This window comes from Drechmeria coniospora, chromosome 02 (assembly GCF_001625195.1).
Source record: "Drechmeria coniospora strain ARSEF 6962 chromosome 02, whole genome shotgun sequence".
Classification (NCBI taxonomy): domain Eukaryota; kingdom Fungi; phylum Ascomycota; class Sordariomycetes; order Hypocreales; family Ophiocordycipitaceae; genus Drechmeria; species Drechmeria coniospora.
The window spans coordinates 5661568-5677457 of NC_054390.1; the positions used below are offsets into that span (position 1 = coordinate 5661568).

The 15890-nt window shown below is 50.3% G+C and overlaps 3 protein-coding genes across 3 annotated transcripts; 2 read left to right on the forward strand and 1 right to left on the reverse strand.

Moving 5' to 3' along the window:
* DCS_04647 (uncharacterized protein) lies at positions 1–291 on the reverse strand (the record flags this gene model as incomplete). The annotated part of the gene is made up of 2 exons (XM_040801954.1): positions 1–35; positions 78–291. The coding sequence occupies 2 exons, from the start codon at positions 289–291 to the stop codon at positions 1–3; spliced, it is 249 nt and encodes an 82-aa protein (XP_040656987.1).
* Positions 292–2794: 2503 nt separating this feature from the next.
* Positions 2795–4470, forward strand: DCS_04648 (uncharacterized protein; the record flags this gene model as incomplete). The annotated part of the gene is made up of 3 exons (XM_040801955.1): positions 2795–2902; positions 2972–3035; positions 3083–4470. 3 exons carry the CDS (start codon positions 2795–2797, stop codon positions 4468–4470), a joined length of 1560 nt encoding a protein of 519 aa, XP_040656988.1.
* Positions 4471–7607: 3137 nt separating this feature from the next.
* Positions 7608–8952, forward strand: DCS_04649 (uncharacterized protein; the record flags this gene model as incomplete). The annotated part of the gene is made up of 7 exons (XM_040801956.1): positions 7608–7633; positions 7691–7723; positions 7788–7829; positions 7896–8189; positions 8255–8482; positions 8559–8595; positions 8650–8952. The coding sequence occupies 7 exons, from the start codon at positions 7608–7610 to the stop codon at positions 8950–8952; spliced, it is 963 nt and encodes a 320-aa protein (XP_040656989.1).
* Positions 8953–15890: the final 6938 nt, after the last annotated feature.

Here is a 15890-nt window from a genome sequence, read left to right on the forward strand (position 1 = left end):
TTACTCAAGTACAACCAAGTAGGGAGTACGGAGTACTGAAAAGTACAGTAGATGTCGTTAGCCGTGTGCTTACGTACTCATCCTTCGCCACCATGCCGTGTCGTCGCTCTCGCCGTCAGCTGCTTGAACAGGTCGCTGCTTCACCTTCAGCGAGGGCCTTCGCAGAGCCAAGAGCACTTCCCGCGGCAGTTCGGCACGCCGGCCACTACTCAAACTCAAGGCGGGACGCATCTCCGTACCGGTCGCATTCTTTGAGCCTTTTCGACGAGCGCGGGCGAGGTCAAGATACATGGTGAGAGCGGTGGAATCGGAGGTCGGCAAAACGGGCGTGCCAAGTGTCCAGAGTTGCCTCTGCTAACCAACAACCTCACCAATCACAACGGGCGTTCGCAGGCCAACGCCAGCCCCCGCTTGCCAGCTATGGCGCCCTGAAACGGGGCCTCGCACGTGGCCTCCTATCGTGTCGCGCGCCGTACGGCAACGTACTTGGGCGTACCAAGTGCCTCGCCGCTGCCATCCATCTGCGTTGAACGAGCACGCAGAACAGCTGGGTGCAGGAATCGTGGTCGAGCAGATGAGTTGATCACGCCGCAACCGTGGCTTCGGATCGTTGATCAAGCACCGTGCTACGACACTGGGCCCAGTCCCTTCCCGCCGAGCGGGCGAGCAACACGATGATGGATTGGGCCAAGAATGAACAGGTGTTACGAAGCCGCTGCCAGGTTCCACCACGGATTGGCCCTGTGTCCTTGCCGAGCTTCGTTCGAACGAACTGATTATCAACCGATGGTGGCCTTTGGCGCTATTGTGCACCTACGGACGGCTCGAAGAATGGAAGGTATTCGACCGAGCCTTGCCTCATCTGTGCCTAGCCGCGCTGTGGCTGCCGTCTAGCTGAAGCTGTCTTGGGGCGGCGTTGGATCTGGATTGATCGAGCTGGTATTAATAGTCAGTTGGGCGGTCACCGTGGGCCCCTGACTGTTTCATGGCGGCAGTCTGCCCTAAAATCCAATAACCATCTCCCGTAGGACGACGGAATCTCACGATCATGAGGACACTTTGTCCTCCCTTGCCGAGAGAAAGATGAAACTGCAGACGTGCTCTCACGAGCCCCGGCGGGTGATGTGTATTGACTTCAGGATTACAGCCCCGGCCACGTGCGCGCCTTGAAGTTGAAATCAAACATGTCGACACCTCGGGGCGACGAGCGTGAATCCTGCATCTACCACATCTCCCACGTCTTCTACATCTCTCCCCCCTCCTGGCGCCCCCTTCTCCACCCCCCAAAAAATACATACACAAAGGCCAAGGCCAATCAATACAGGGCAAGAGGAGAACACAATAGTTGTACAAATAACTCCAATGAGCCCGGTGATAGTATATGGGCTTATTGGTAGACTTCGCATAGTATGCATTTTAGAGTTTGTCCCGACATCCTCGCCATGGTTTTGCTGCGCGTGGCCCGTGGTCTGATGCCATCTGTGGCCTGCCCTGGACTCATTTGCGGGGAGCTCGAGAGACTTAGTGAGTGGCTCCCGGAGGAGGGGGGCTTGGTTTTGATCTACGAGTCCTGCCGCCGACTCGCCTCGAAAGCTCCGTACGGCTAGGGGTTTAAGATGTACTGGCCATCTAGCCTTCTCATGGGATGGAGTCTGCCGCTGGCCTTATAGGGAGTGGGTTTACGATCCCAGATCGCGGACGCTAGTCGCTAATCCGCCCACGCACAACCAACCGCATTGCAGCAACATGTGCTTGCAAGCAGTAGCGAAACCCCAGGCGGCGCCCGGAGCCAGGGGAGGGGGTGGAGAGGTTCCGCCGAACCGGATCGGCATGAACTCCTACCGGCTCGAGCGACGCCATGGGGAAAGATTCGCACATTCATGCCGGAATGACTGGGCAGAATGGAAAGTAGAGACTTCTCGAGTTTGAATGCAAGCACGGCCATGTGCCAAGGTGGGAAATTTTTGATGCAATCGGGCCTCCTCCCTATCTGCCGAAGCAAAAAGCATATCAACTTGCTATTGCGGCAATTGTGACCAATTCTTCGACTTATGAGACCTCATCGAAGCATTCCGTAGACGCTCCATTTGCTATCCCAATGTAGATATTTCATGGTGCGGATTTTCCTAGCTGCGTACAATGTCGGTGGCGCGCAACGGCATCCGGCAATATTGATTGTGTTGAATCGAGCCAGCTTGTCAGCTACGGCATCTTGATGCCAGCTGGCAGTCGCAGAAGTGCCGCCAGAAACCCAAGTGTGCCTTGGATGAGTGCGTGGGCTTTACCCCTTGCTGTGGCTCCATCAGGCTTATTGAACCCTTTGTGCTCGTCGATGGTGAGAGAAAAGAACGGTACGGTTTACTTGAATCAGCTAGCACGGAGGCTAGATCGTCCAGTCCCTAGACTAACTCAAAGTTTAGTCGAGGTAGTAGTCTATTCCATTCGGGGTGGAAGGGCCCTGGGGTGGTAGCGTGATTGACCTATCACTTGGTCAACTTTATTTCCTGCATTGTGAATAGAGCAACTTCACCATAACTTGAGAATCTACTTTTATGGGTAGAACGGGCCGCCAGCGAAGCCTGACCTGGCATTATATGGTCGCCGCGCATTGATGTAGAAGCCACGTATAGGTTTAGACGGCCTATCAACTTTCGTTGACGTTGTCCCAGTTTATATAAGGCCATTCTCTCTACACTAGGCCTTTTCAACGATCAAATCTTCACAGCACACAACCGCTGTCGATTTCGCCTTCCATCTCTATCTCCCTTGAGGCTGTTTCCCTCCTCCCGCAGTCATGAAGTTCCCTACGTATTTCGCGTATTTCACGACTGCCGGGGCACTTGTTGCCCCCGGCCATCATCCTCGAGCCGATGATGACGATGGCACAACCACAGTAGACTCGGTACGCAATCCTCACTCGTGTTGGCCTCGCATCGTTTTTTCCGTTCGATACTAACCGCGCCTTGTGCAGCCTGGTCTTAGATACAGGGCGATGAAGACCATTACCACCACTCTACCCACATTAACCATAAGTAGTACGTGACCCTGACTGATGCTGTCCGTACCCATCTAACACGCGCAGGCTGCCCTCTACCCGATGGTACAGGCCATCCAGTAGGCCCAGGGGCACCGGGCGCACCGGGCGCACCAGGTCCCGCCGGCCCGCCAGGATCTCCCGGAGCTCCTGGTGGTCCCGGAGGTCCAGGTGGCCCCGGAGGTCCGGGAGGTCCGGGAGGCCCGGGAGGTCCAGGAGCTGGCGTTCCAGGCGCTCCTGGCGCTCCCGGTGGTCCGGGTGGTCCAGGAGGTCCAGGAGGTCCAGGAGGTCCAGGAGGTCCAGGTGGTCCAGGTGGTCCACCAGGAGCCGCTCCGGGTGGTCCTGGCGGCCCAGGAGGTCCCGGAGGCCCAGGAGGCCCAGGAGGTCCAGGCGGTCCAGGTGGTCCAGCAGCAGCCGCTCCTGGCGGTCCTGGCGGTCCTGGCGGTCCCGGTGGTCCAGGTGGTCCAGGTGGTCCAGGTGGTCCAGGTGGTCCCGCCTGGATTGCGCCTGGCGCGCCTGGCGGTCCGGGTGGTCCTGGCGGTCCAGGTGGCCCAGGAGGTCCAGGCGGTCCAGGTGGCCCATCAGGAGGATCATCTGGCGGTTCACCAGGTACACCTGGCGCGCCTGGTACCCCTGGTGCTCCTGGTACCCCTGGTGCTCCTGGTGGCTCAACTGGTGGCACTACCGGTGGTACTCCAGGCGCTCCTGGTACTCCTGGCACTCCTGGCACTCCAGGTGGCCCAGCTGGTTCTTCGGGTGGCTCTCCAGGCTCTCCAGGTGCTCCAGGCTCTCCTGGTGCTCCGGCCGGCGGAAGCGGAAGCTCTCCAGGTGCTCCAGGCGCTCCAGGCACTCCAGGCACTCCGGCTGGCGGAAGCGGCAGCGCACCAGGCAGCGGAAGTGGCAGTGCTCCGGGTAGTGGAAGTGGCAGCGCACCAGGCAGCGGAAGCGGCAGTGCACCAGGAAGCGGCAGCGGCAGTGCACCAGGCAGCGGCAGCGGCAGTGCACCAGGCAGCGGCAGCGGCAGCGCACCAGGAAGCGGCAGCGGCAGCGCACCAGGCAGCGGCAGCGGCAGCGCACCAGGCAGCGGAAGCGGCAGTGCACCAGGCAGCGGAAGCGGCAGTGCACCAGGAAGCGGCAGCGGCAGTGCACCAGGCAGCGGCAGCGGCAGCGCACCAGGAAGCGGCAGCGGCAGCGCACCAGGCAGCGGCAGCTCTCCAGGCTCTCCCGGCTACCCCGCTGGCGGAAGCGGCAGTTCTCCAGGCGCTGGCTCTCCTGGTCCTGCGTCTGGCGGAAGCGGAAGCGGAAGCTCACCGGCTGGTGGCAGCAGCGGACTTGACGGAGCAGGCAACCCTGAAACCGTTCCGACAGCTGCTGCTAATTCGTTGGCGGTCAGCTTCCTCACATTGCTTCCACTCGTTGCCGTTTTGGTCTTATAGAGCATCTGCTGGGCCTGCTAAACATAGATGGATTTGATAGTGGGTGGTGGGGGCGAATGGTCATGGGAGTCATGTATATTTTAGGAAATGATTGAAGTCATATGAGGCACTCTTACGATACGACTTTAATAAAACATAACATAATGTTTACTCTAATGACTTTACATTTTGTGAATTATATCACGGACGCATACTTATGCAACAAAACACGATTGGAAAGCATTTTGTCGTAATTGACGTCTTGTGGATGACAACTCGGAGGACGGCCCTACAGGACTATTAAAAACGCAGTTGATTGATTGTTGAGCCGTGCCCATTTCTCGTAGGCGTGTATGCTCTATTGAAAGTCCGCAGACATGCCGACCATCGTTGATATTATACATCATGTCTCCTGCGCAGTTCCCATCTGCTGTCTGCTGTGTGCTCTGCGATGTCTAGGTATAGTGTGCTCAATTTTCAATGAGTCAATGTATGGGATGCTGGAGCACTTCTGCGATATCCAAACCTATATTGAGTCACGACTTTCACCGCTTGTAAATATCAAAGGTTTTGTAGACTTCCGAAAACTGATCGAAATTTGCCACCTCGTGGGGAAGTCTACAGGGTTTTCTTATCATAAGAGTTGGGACAGTCGCGCCGGTTTTACATTACTTGTGCCATGTCTATTGTCTAAGTAAGGGTAATGAATCATGACACATTTCGACAAATTTGTTATCCATGCCGCAGTACCTGCCCAATTGCTTGTCTTTGACGCATATGAGGATCACTGCGAATTGGAAATACATTCGCGTCAAATTGGTGATGACATGCTACCACTGTATACGTTTGATAGTAACTTCTGTCGCATCAATAGCAGCAATGGGTCTGGAAATCAAACAAATGCCAATCAAACTGGTTGCACATCATGACAGTCGCGGTATACCCTACCCTGTGAACTCTGGTCTAGCCATCACCTGCAATCACCTCCCTAGAGGCCACATATTTAGAATCTGACGATCTGAACTTAGAGGCGGACGATTTTAACTTTTGGTTTTGTGCAACTCTTTGCACTGTACTCATCCCATGCTCACAACCTCACCGCGGAAATGATTCGAGACCAATCATATGATTCGATTGCGGATCACACTAGCATGAGTGAAGGGCAGCCCGATAAACTGTGGATGGTAGAACCAGTACGGAGAGTACTTCCAAACAACATGGATCCCATGACACGATTCTGAACAAGTACAACGGTTGCAGCAATGTCAAAAGCAGTACTCCGTACGGGTTGTTAGTACTATTATATGCAATTCAAAAATAGCAGTGGCGATTCCAAAAAAAGAAACAAAAGAGGGACGGAAGACAATAAACAAAGTACAGGCGAGATGCATGATGTTCTTTCTCCGATGTTACTTCTCGTGTGCCAAGAATGATTGTTTTCAAGCGAATGCCACGTACACCAGGTCTGTCGTGTTGTAAACATGTGTCCTTCCGAGCTGCCGATGTGATCCCGCGAGGTTCCGGTTGAAATCATAATCAGGTGGAATAACTCAGCTACAATCGTTTCAGGTAGTGCAGTCCTACTGACCTGGCCAGAATGGCCGACCTGTTCTGACATACTGTAAGGCAAAGATTGAACCCCCTTTGTATTAGTGGCTTCCGCGGGTGCCTTGCATCGAAGTTTCCTCCCCCCCTTCTCCCGATATAAGCGCCACAAGTGACTGTGGATTTCACCAGTCCATGCAGAGCCACCAGTTCTTCATTCTAGCAGACACCATCCCTTCTTGGGCCACACCCCATCCTTCCCGTGCTCCGCGCCCCATGATTGAAATGCACTATCGACATCACTTACCAATGACTCGTCGTGTTTCTGCCGTTCCCTCCGAAAAAAACACAAGCAGGGGACACGTGTCTGCATGATAAATGTATGCCGCGATGTTCGTCAAAGGGCAATCGCCTGTGCACAAAAGCTTCCTTCATCAATCTAGATATCCTGATCACCGATTGTGTGTTTTTTTGAGAAAATTTGTTTTAGATGTTTCATTGTAGATTCTGTTTTGTTTGTCATGTTGTTCTTTCGGTCCGTTACAATCATAGAAAGTGGCTTTACTTAGCCAGCCACCATTCTCACACCCAAGGTGGATTGGAGTACAAACAATAAGTGAGGGAAATGGGACTGCGCACATTGCAAATTGTTGCTTATCGTCATGGCCTTTGCAGCCATTTGCATCGAATCCTGTTGGTGGGAATTATTTTGAATTGTTCTGGCATGTCTTCGAAACGCATAGCAAGCAGAGGCTCATGGGACGAAAAACGGTCCAGTCCATGATGATCAGTTCTTTGGCTTCGTTAACTCGGCCTTGCCTCGCTACACACGACACGTCTGCAGGCGGTACTCAAACTATGTGCCAATCAAAAAGGCGAGCAGGTGCATTCACATTGAGTTTTGACTATTTTGACGACTGTTTCCAACCTCACCATTCGCTAGGTGTTGTTCACTCGTCGAAAGGCTTGTGACTTGCTGTATAGAGCGTTCGGGACCCAAGCCAGCGAACGGGACTCTGATCACCGGAGCCTCTGGCGTCAGGTGTGGGCCAAGGATTCCCCGCAACTGCAGCTTGTGCTGGAGCTCTGGCTCTTGGTTTCTATCTTGGCAGACTATGGAGTCGTCAGTCAACCTCTGCGCCACGCGCCACCGCCATTGTTAGGTTTGCTCTCTCAGCTCCCGGCTAAAATGGTGAGGTGTCTGCTAGTTGGCAAGCTATTGTTATATACAGAGCTAGGACACATCGCCACTCATATCAACCCGACTGCCATACCTCCATATCACCGACAACTACGTGTTGAACTTATTGCACGGTCGTGTTGTGCAAAACTTCTAAATATCCCCAAACATCGCTGGCACGGATACCACTGTTCGGGAACAATATATGACACTGGATTATTGCGAGTGGTTTGCAACTTCACCAGACGAAGCGCATACTTCGCCATTTTACATCGCTTAGTTGCCTATTGGAACTTGGAATGATTCGCCAATTTCCCGTCTTGAACGTACGAAACTGTCGCTATCCTTTTCCTTTCACCCCCGCAAGTCTTCCCGTGTCTGACATATCATCAGTTGATTTGAATCTCGACCAAATCCATCACGCGTAGTCAAAATGTTTTTGGGTGCCGTTCGCCGCAGGTATGCTTCATTGCCTACTGACGTCTCCCTGCAATGGCTTGCTAACTCGATACATAGCCATACCAAGTCTCGAAAGGGATGTCTCAAATGGTCAGTTTGATTTTTATTTTAACCCTAGCAATGCACGCTCGGCTGACGGGCACCACTTCGGCAGCAAAACTCGCCACATACGATGTGATGAGAAATATCCGCAATGGTGAGTATCGACGTGCCGATGATACTTGCATGTACTTTGTTAATTTCTTTTCCCATTTACCATTAGTTCCAACTGCACCAAACGCAAGGACCGTTGTCCATATAATGATATGCCTACCATACCCGGAAGTTTGTCGAAACCGGACCTAATGTGGACGCCAACGATCGAAGCAGCGATTGAAGACTGGAAAACAACCTCCAAATTTCCCTTTCCATCCTTGCAAGTTTACCCGACTCCAGTCCCGCAACTTTATTCTACGGAAGACCTCCGATTGATATACCACTTCGCGAGCTTGAAAGATCAACTGGCCGAAAAAAATAATGACGTCTATACATCATTTTGGACCCAAAATATACCAACGTATGACAATGGATTTTTTTCCCGTGAGATTTATTTATAAGCTAACAAAACATTCCAATCTGCAGACTTCTGAGCATAGCTACTACCTCTACATATGTGATGCACGCATTGTGTTCTCTATCCGCCACACATATCGCGCTTCACACCAATTGCCCCCTCGTCAGTAACATTGCTTTCGAGCACCGAGGGCTCGCGTTTGTTGGCCTGCACAAAGCGCTCGGCGAATTCTCCCGCGAAAATTCCGATGCTATTTTAGCGGCTTCGGTGCTTCTATCTTGGCAGGCCACAGACCGGTAAGTCGATGTTTCCTGATATCGGCATTGCTGCACACCTCGGCAATGATTTCTATATGCTGATCCTCGAGAACAGCGATAGCTGGACAAAGCTCATGCAGGGTACATCTACGGTATTTCCCCTGCATTCCCGTGCAATTCATTCGACGATTTCTAATCCATTGTAGATTATTAACTCCATGGGCTGCTGGCTTCCTGAGTCTGCTCTTGCTCTTTCAGTGTCGCAGACATTGTGCCCGCGCGCTTCATCAGAATCCCGGACGGGAGATTCCAGCAGTACCGACGATCAGAGCTTTGATGATTACTCCACCGAACTCACCTCTCCGTATGTATCGACCGACAATCACGAGTTCACACCTGGTGTAGGAAAGTACGAAATGTCGCCAGTTGAGTCTGGGACATCCGATAGTTCACCCAATAGCGCCAGGGATGTCTTTATCAAAGTCGAGTCCCCGACAGCCTTAATTTAGTTCATTCCCCGGCTAAGGTTGGCAATTGCAAACAGCCATATATCAGCTCGTGGAGCCATCTTTAGCTACCTTACTTAATATGAAAAACCCTCTATTCTACTACACATACCATGCGAATTTTTAAATCTGTGAATGCTTTACTGACACTAAATGCGTGGTATTGAGCTGAACAATGCCCTGCATTTAGTAGAAAATGATATGAGTATTGTCTTTCCTCCTCAAACTCATCATGATTGTGCATATTCTTAATCGTTGAACGTGGATTCGGTATGAACCCAGCCCCTGTGTGTTGCTATGGCTAAGGCTCCCAGTGTACGCATTATGCTCCCGTGCCGAATAAAATGCACGGAGCCAAGATCCTTCGATGATAAAATGGTGATGCACCTGGAAGATCCGCGAAGATGTGTGATTGGTACCGTTAATATTGTTTGTTCGTGGATAACTGTCCCAATGACGAGCAGAAAGTGCCTGAGCCCATCCATGCCAGTAGACAGAAGCCTGAAATTCCACCTGTGCTCGGCTTGCACGGATCTTGCAAGACCACTGGAGTCAATGTGAAGCTAACTAGAAGCGGAGCAATGATGCAATATTCTTGTAGTCATACTAGACAATTTTTCTTCTAGTTTTAGTGTCGTAATGAGGAATTCATTCAATGCAATGAACTTGTGAAGATATGTTGACTTCCTACCATGGCCAGTGCAATGTCACCCATATTGTCCCGAGTCTTCACACATAATTCAGCAAAGTACAAATAAATTCAATAGCCTGACGAGTGTTTTGCCATGGTGCGGACTAAGAAATACAATACATGTCATGACAACCTAGGCCGTCATGTACTTGAGCTATTATTTCGGTCACGAGGTGCTGAGACGGAGGGTCTAGCACGAAGTGAGACGATCCATCTCACTAAAAACTAAACTTTAAAAGTCGTTATCAGTCTACACAACTCCATCAGCTCACACCAACGGCGGTGAAAGTCTCTCAGTCAGTGGCGGCTTACTTCACCATAACTGGTCTGTCGTAAGCGGACCGAAAGATTCACGCTAAGATGCAAAATGGTCAGAGTGAGAGCTTCAATCTTGGATATCATGGTTCCGGAAGCGCTCCACTTTGTGGTTCAGGCATATTTTCCTTGTTTGACCATCTCCACAAGTGGGAACGGCTTGAACGTCGCTGACCCATTCATTGGTATTACTCAGTAGCATCACACGGCTCAGCTCGACAAGGATAAATATTGTTCCAGTCTCCAAGTTCGTGCTTACAGCATTTCAACATCATCCTTTATTCTTAAGTCAGTGCCCATATGTGCCGTTTGCAGTATTTGTTTTCGAATACGTCTGATGGTGACAGAACATGTTAGTGCCGTCTGTCTAGAGTCTCACCGCGTTACAATACTCATATTGCTAGATTAGTTTGACAATTAATCCTGATGTGGATGTTGGAACACTGAAAAGATCCAAAAACGGGGAAGTTGTTCCTGCTAAAAATGCAGATCATATGTTACTCTTGCAATTATTTGAGACGACTTCATTTTTCCAATTATCGTCATTAAAAAATGTACATGTATTGCGCAATGCGAGAAGTAATTTGCCTCACCAGGACACTGTGTATCCCCGGCGACAAAGCAAGTCGAGGTAGATGGCCTATGAAGGTGGTGCAATACTTCGAGAAACCTCGACTGATTGACCATTGGATGCGCATAACGTTTTAAATACAAATGAACAATGTGCAGAATGATCATGTTGGAAAACCAAATGGTTCATGAAATTCCTGGGTCCGTTAAGACGAACAAGTACGGTATGCCAATCTTCACATGAACCCATGACCGGCAGATATATTTTCACAATCAAATCGATCAGTTTGAATGAAACATGTCGATAACCACGACCATGCATTCGCGACTTGATTCAATTTCAAAGATACGTGGTCGGAGGTCAGATGACAAGTGTTCAACACCATGCGAGTCTTATGGTCAAACGACTACTCCAACTTGTTGAAACCATCTTGACTTTAATAGGGCTCCATTCGAAAAGGACCAACGGTGTAATAAATTTTGGTTACATTATGTTCCCACCCTCAGAATGTGAACTTTGAAACGAGAGCTGAGATTACATTGACAGATAAGATTTTCCAACTGGACATTATACATTTACAAGGATTTAGCCAAGAGCAATGCTAAATTTCGTCCAAAGGTTCTCCTGACTGGTCGACGGTTGGAAGGCAAGACTGAGTGCGAAGTCTGGGGCGTACGGGGAGCAGGCTTGACTGGACTTGTCATTAGTGATTACCAAAGCTCGAGACATCAACCAATCGCTACTTCAGTAATGGTCTGTCAGCTGCAGTACAGTAGATCTTTTCGCAGACGGACAGGGTCGGAATATTCCTCCTAGCTGACTTAAGCCGCGGCATGGAATTGGCGGCTAAGCCATATCCGACCTGGTTGTCATACTTATATCTGTCCCCAAGAAGTGCCGGAATCAGGCACCATTTCACTCTTCAAGTTGATGGAAATACACGACAGTGATCCAACCAGAATGAATTGATATTTTGCCTTTCGTTCCATATCCACTTGTTGCTGCGGTTATTCTCTTCAGTGATGAATGCACCGAGTTTTATTAAATATGATGATCTGTAGAATGTCAAATAGACCCGACAAAGACAGGAAAGTAAACTCCAGCTTTCTCATTCGCAACATAGCATTTTCTCACCACATCACGATTGTTGATTTAGCTACAACCAATTCCGTGTAAAAGTTATTTCCTGGACGTGGGTGGGAGATCTAAGACCGACTGTTCGCCCAATTGAAGAGTTCAGCTACGCTTGTATGTACCAGTGTTGAACCAGAAGAAAGTGTCTGGGTTACCTTTGTGGTTACAATTCATTGGAATTAAATCATTACGATGTAGAGCTATCTATGTTCTATGTTCGAGTATGGATTCCTTGTTCTGCTTTGTTATTTAACCAAACGCGGAAGCGAATGCGAAGCGGTAGCAATCAACAGTAAAACGTCGCGCGCACCCCCTGGAGAATCCTTGGTCAAACAAGATTAGCCTCCCCGAACAGAATCTACGATTTCCATTATAGATGGCATTTTCAGTATTACGGATGCTCCGGGTTCTGAGACACATGCGATATCTAGCACAGTTCACGGAGCATGTGGAATCATGGAAACAGAAGTGCTTCGGACCCTGGCAGCATGGGCACCATGTATGTCTACTGGAGATCTAAGATGTGCGTGTTGCTTTGCTTGGTAGGTCTTAGCCAGTGTCGCCCCAGAAAAGCTGTGCCATAATTGCAAAAGTTCAAATCTTGCACCAGCCAGCCAGGAATGAAACGGAATCTATTATTCATTTAGTTATTTCTGGGAATCCGAGCAACGCATGATTCACTCATCCATTGGTTCTCTGGAGTACAAGAACACCTGCTAGCAGAACGTGGTGGAGCGGACGTTAGCCCCCTTTGCAAGTGCAACTATAACGCCAGAAATGAAAATAGCCACATCGATACCATGAGTTCCCGGAGGTATCTCCGTCCGAGGGCACCGCGAGATTACTAGCCTGCATACACCGTGGGGCTCAAACAGTTTAAAGGCATTGTGCCAGACACTGGCTGGTTTGGCACGTAGATTTGCGCACGTCCGAGAGAATTCGCAATACGTTATTCCACGAGGTTTGAACGCCTCGAGGAATGCAGAGTTCAAACAATCGTAGGAAGGCGGTTTGGCACTTTGACGCTTGACTGAAAGAGCGAGCAAGAATTCACTTGCACATCAAGCTGAGCCATGATGAATTACATCCCTCTCGCCAAGAACGATGCGTGGATGAGAAATTCGGTCACTGGCAGAGGTTACGAATCAAGTAATGCACGTTGTTTGTGCCATACTTTTCAATGACATAAGCTTGAATAAAAGCAACATAAAAGCAACCATGACTAGTTTATAGTGACCATGTATTTTACCTGGTTGATAATCGTGCAAGTATGCGCATGATAAACTGTTGGGCAGCTCCTGCTTTACGCGTAGGTCAAGCACTTAGTATGTCATCCTGACCGAAACCATGAATTATAAATAGAAATAAAATAAAAATAAGACAACGCCAGCTATTATTTAGATGTCAGCGGCGTGCCGTACAAATCGAGTACTGGGTGAGAAGGGGCTCAGCGATCAATGGTGCTGGGAGGAAATTGCAAGTCCGCAGCGTTGGCTGAGAGAGGTTTGGCGAGAGGTTGCTATTCACCCGCCCACATAAACTGTAGGCCATCTCCTTCGGGTGTGTAGGAATTCGAGAAGTATTCATGAAAAAGGAGGCGCGGCTCGGCACCCCTCCTTGTATCCAAACCCAATGGAGGACTCTTGGCATCGTCCGAGTCCAAGCCGTGCTTGGCCTCGTTAAACTACATGCGCCTTCATGATAACGTTTCAGTACTTATACCTCTTACCTGAGTGTACAGCCTCCCGAAGACGGTCCATTTCATTCGCTCTGCCAACATTGGCCCAGCTGCTGTTGGTGGATTAATAGGGTCGTGCCTTAGCCTCCTAGCTTCATGCCAGCGCTACAAGTAAAGGCCCCTGGCCCAGCCATCCCCACACCACCTGCGCCGTCGGCGCAACTACACTTGTACGAATGTACATGAACAGACAGAGCCCATCGTAATCTATTTCCCAATCAAGAAACAGACAGATAAGTCGCGGTATTTGTTCAGCTTGGGCGTGTAGGCACCAGAAACCAGCAAGCATGATGGCTTCCTTGTCCCGAATCTGCCATGACCGACGTGTAAGGCAAAAACTCAGCAACAGGTGATCAAGTTCGTTTAAAATCGACAATCGATGGCCGAAGCAAATTTTCAACTAGGTACATTCACGTACATGTAAGTATAAGTACTGCTACTGCAACCCCAGTACTCGTTGGAAGAGCGATTACGCGTCGGCTTGGTAGGATACACCCACACAGAACGAGCAATTCGTCAGCAATACTGGGCCTATTGGTCGGGTAAGGCTGGCTGTTAGTGGCAGTAGTTCCGTGTTAGGGCGAGCAGTCATGCCGCTGCCAGCGTGATGGGGGGGATATGACCGCCTCAGTAAGATCATTATTATGGAACCCCGATCCTAGTGTCACGTCTAGTTCAAATAGTCTTGGCTACCGCCCGCCCAGAACTCCGGGTGTTCGGCCGTACAAGTGCCGCATCGAGTCCCCCGTCTCGGTGCCGCCTGAAAGTAAAATTCCTGTGGAGCCGGGGGGTCCGCTCGGAGTGAAGGCGACTAAGTTATGGACAACGCGGCAGTCAACATGGTGTATCCGTAATTTGTTATCGTGACACAGCCGCCTTCCTGGGTGCGATTCCTCTAGTCGCTCTGCCAGAACACGACCCGTTCTCCATGACTACCCTTCCTTTTCCAGCTTGACCCCTTGTTTCCATGTTAAGTTGCTTGCATTTCCATTTTATTCCCTTGGCTTTCGATTCCCATTTTCGCGCTCATTACTTCCCGGCCAAATCTCAAAACTGATTCAGTGATACCGAAAATCCCAAACCGCCCTTGCTATCACGGGATTGACAAGCTACGGCAAAGCAACAACCGGGAATTGGTGGCTGAAGGCCACGTTTATGCATCCATATCCGTGATTCAATCGCTCATCCAGAAGTGTACACCTGTGCTCAACATTGACATGGCATGTCCCAGGTACGACTGTCCGAAGGCTAAAATGCAGCACGTGCACTTGCTCTCATGCCGCATACTGCGGTCCGGTCCCCCTATTCTGTAAAAGTCAATGCGGACCGTAACCACTCAATCAATGGAACGGTGTGTTCGCACTAACTCGACCACGATCACGACGGCCCACGAGTTCAGCGAGGCATAAGCTATCGTCAATGGTTCGTGCGTAGCCACGCAGCAGCTAGATCCCATGCGGGCTCAACCAAGACCAATGTCCATCTTGACAGCACTAGTTCACTCTAGCTTGGGCAGGCCAGTCGAGTGAAGTGAACTATAGTCGTGCCTACCCGAGCTACGGTTCTCCTATTTACGACAATTTCTAGACTGGTGCTCGTATTTTCGCGATGGGAATTGTGCTACGAATCCTCACATGTATGTCGGAACTTCGCATTTCAAGCGGTGCCCAGTATCACTAATGTTTGCATTGATGCTCGTCACTACCTGTGCTTGTACAGCCCCGAGGGCAAGCCTCGTTTGTACCATCTGTATTGGTCACTAAATAAGTCTTTGGCTTCCCGCAGAGTACTTCCCAGGATAGGAGGCTTGCAAGGGTGGGAGCCGCAGAAGGCTTCCTGTGGAGCTTCCACATTCCTTATACGCTCTCTTCGTCAGCGTGTTAGTAGCCACTGCCAAGTTCCAGCCAACCCTCTTTAGGCTTTCCGAGTGCAATGGAGATGTGCAACATGTGTACACATATTCAACTACAAGAAGTACATGAATGTACTCGTACTTGTCTGCCCATGGGCAGTTGAGATCGGAGTACGGAGTACGGAGTACACTACCAACAAATAAACGGAACCACTGCGCACTAGACTTTCTAACCACGCCACGATACATTTACGTGCACACCTGACATAACCCTCCTGTCGTTGCGATTTTCGCTCGACGAGCCCCCGTGGCCAAGGAGATCGACCCACTCACTCTTTCATCGTTGATATATTCACGATTAATTTGGTGCATGCTGTCACAACACACCGCTTTGGGACCGTTGCCATTCCTTTTCCGGCTCTTTTCTTCATGCGCTGCTACCTGTACGCGCTGACCGTTATCGATCGATGGGGTGCCAGGAGACCTCGTTGATTGGCGTCGTTTATAAGTCCAAGTCCGCAGCTCAATTGTCGACCACGGACCGTTTCTATGCCTGAACGCTGCGGGCCGGCTCTCAATACTTTGGATTGTGTAATTCACCATTATAAGACTTCCCGTCGAATGTGAGGGCGGGCTCGAT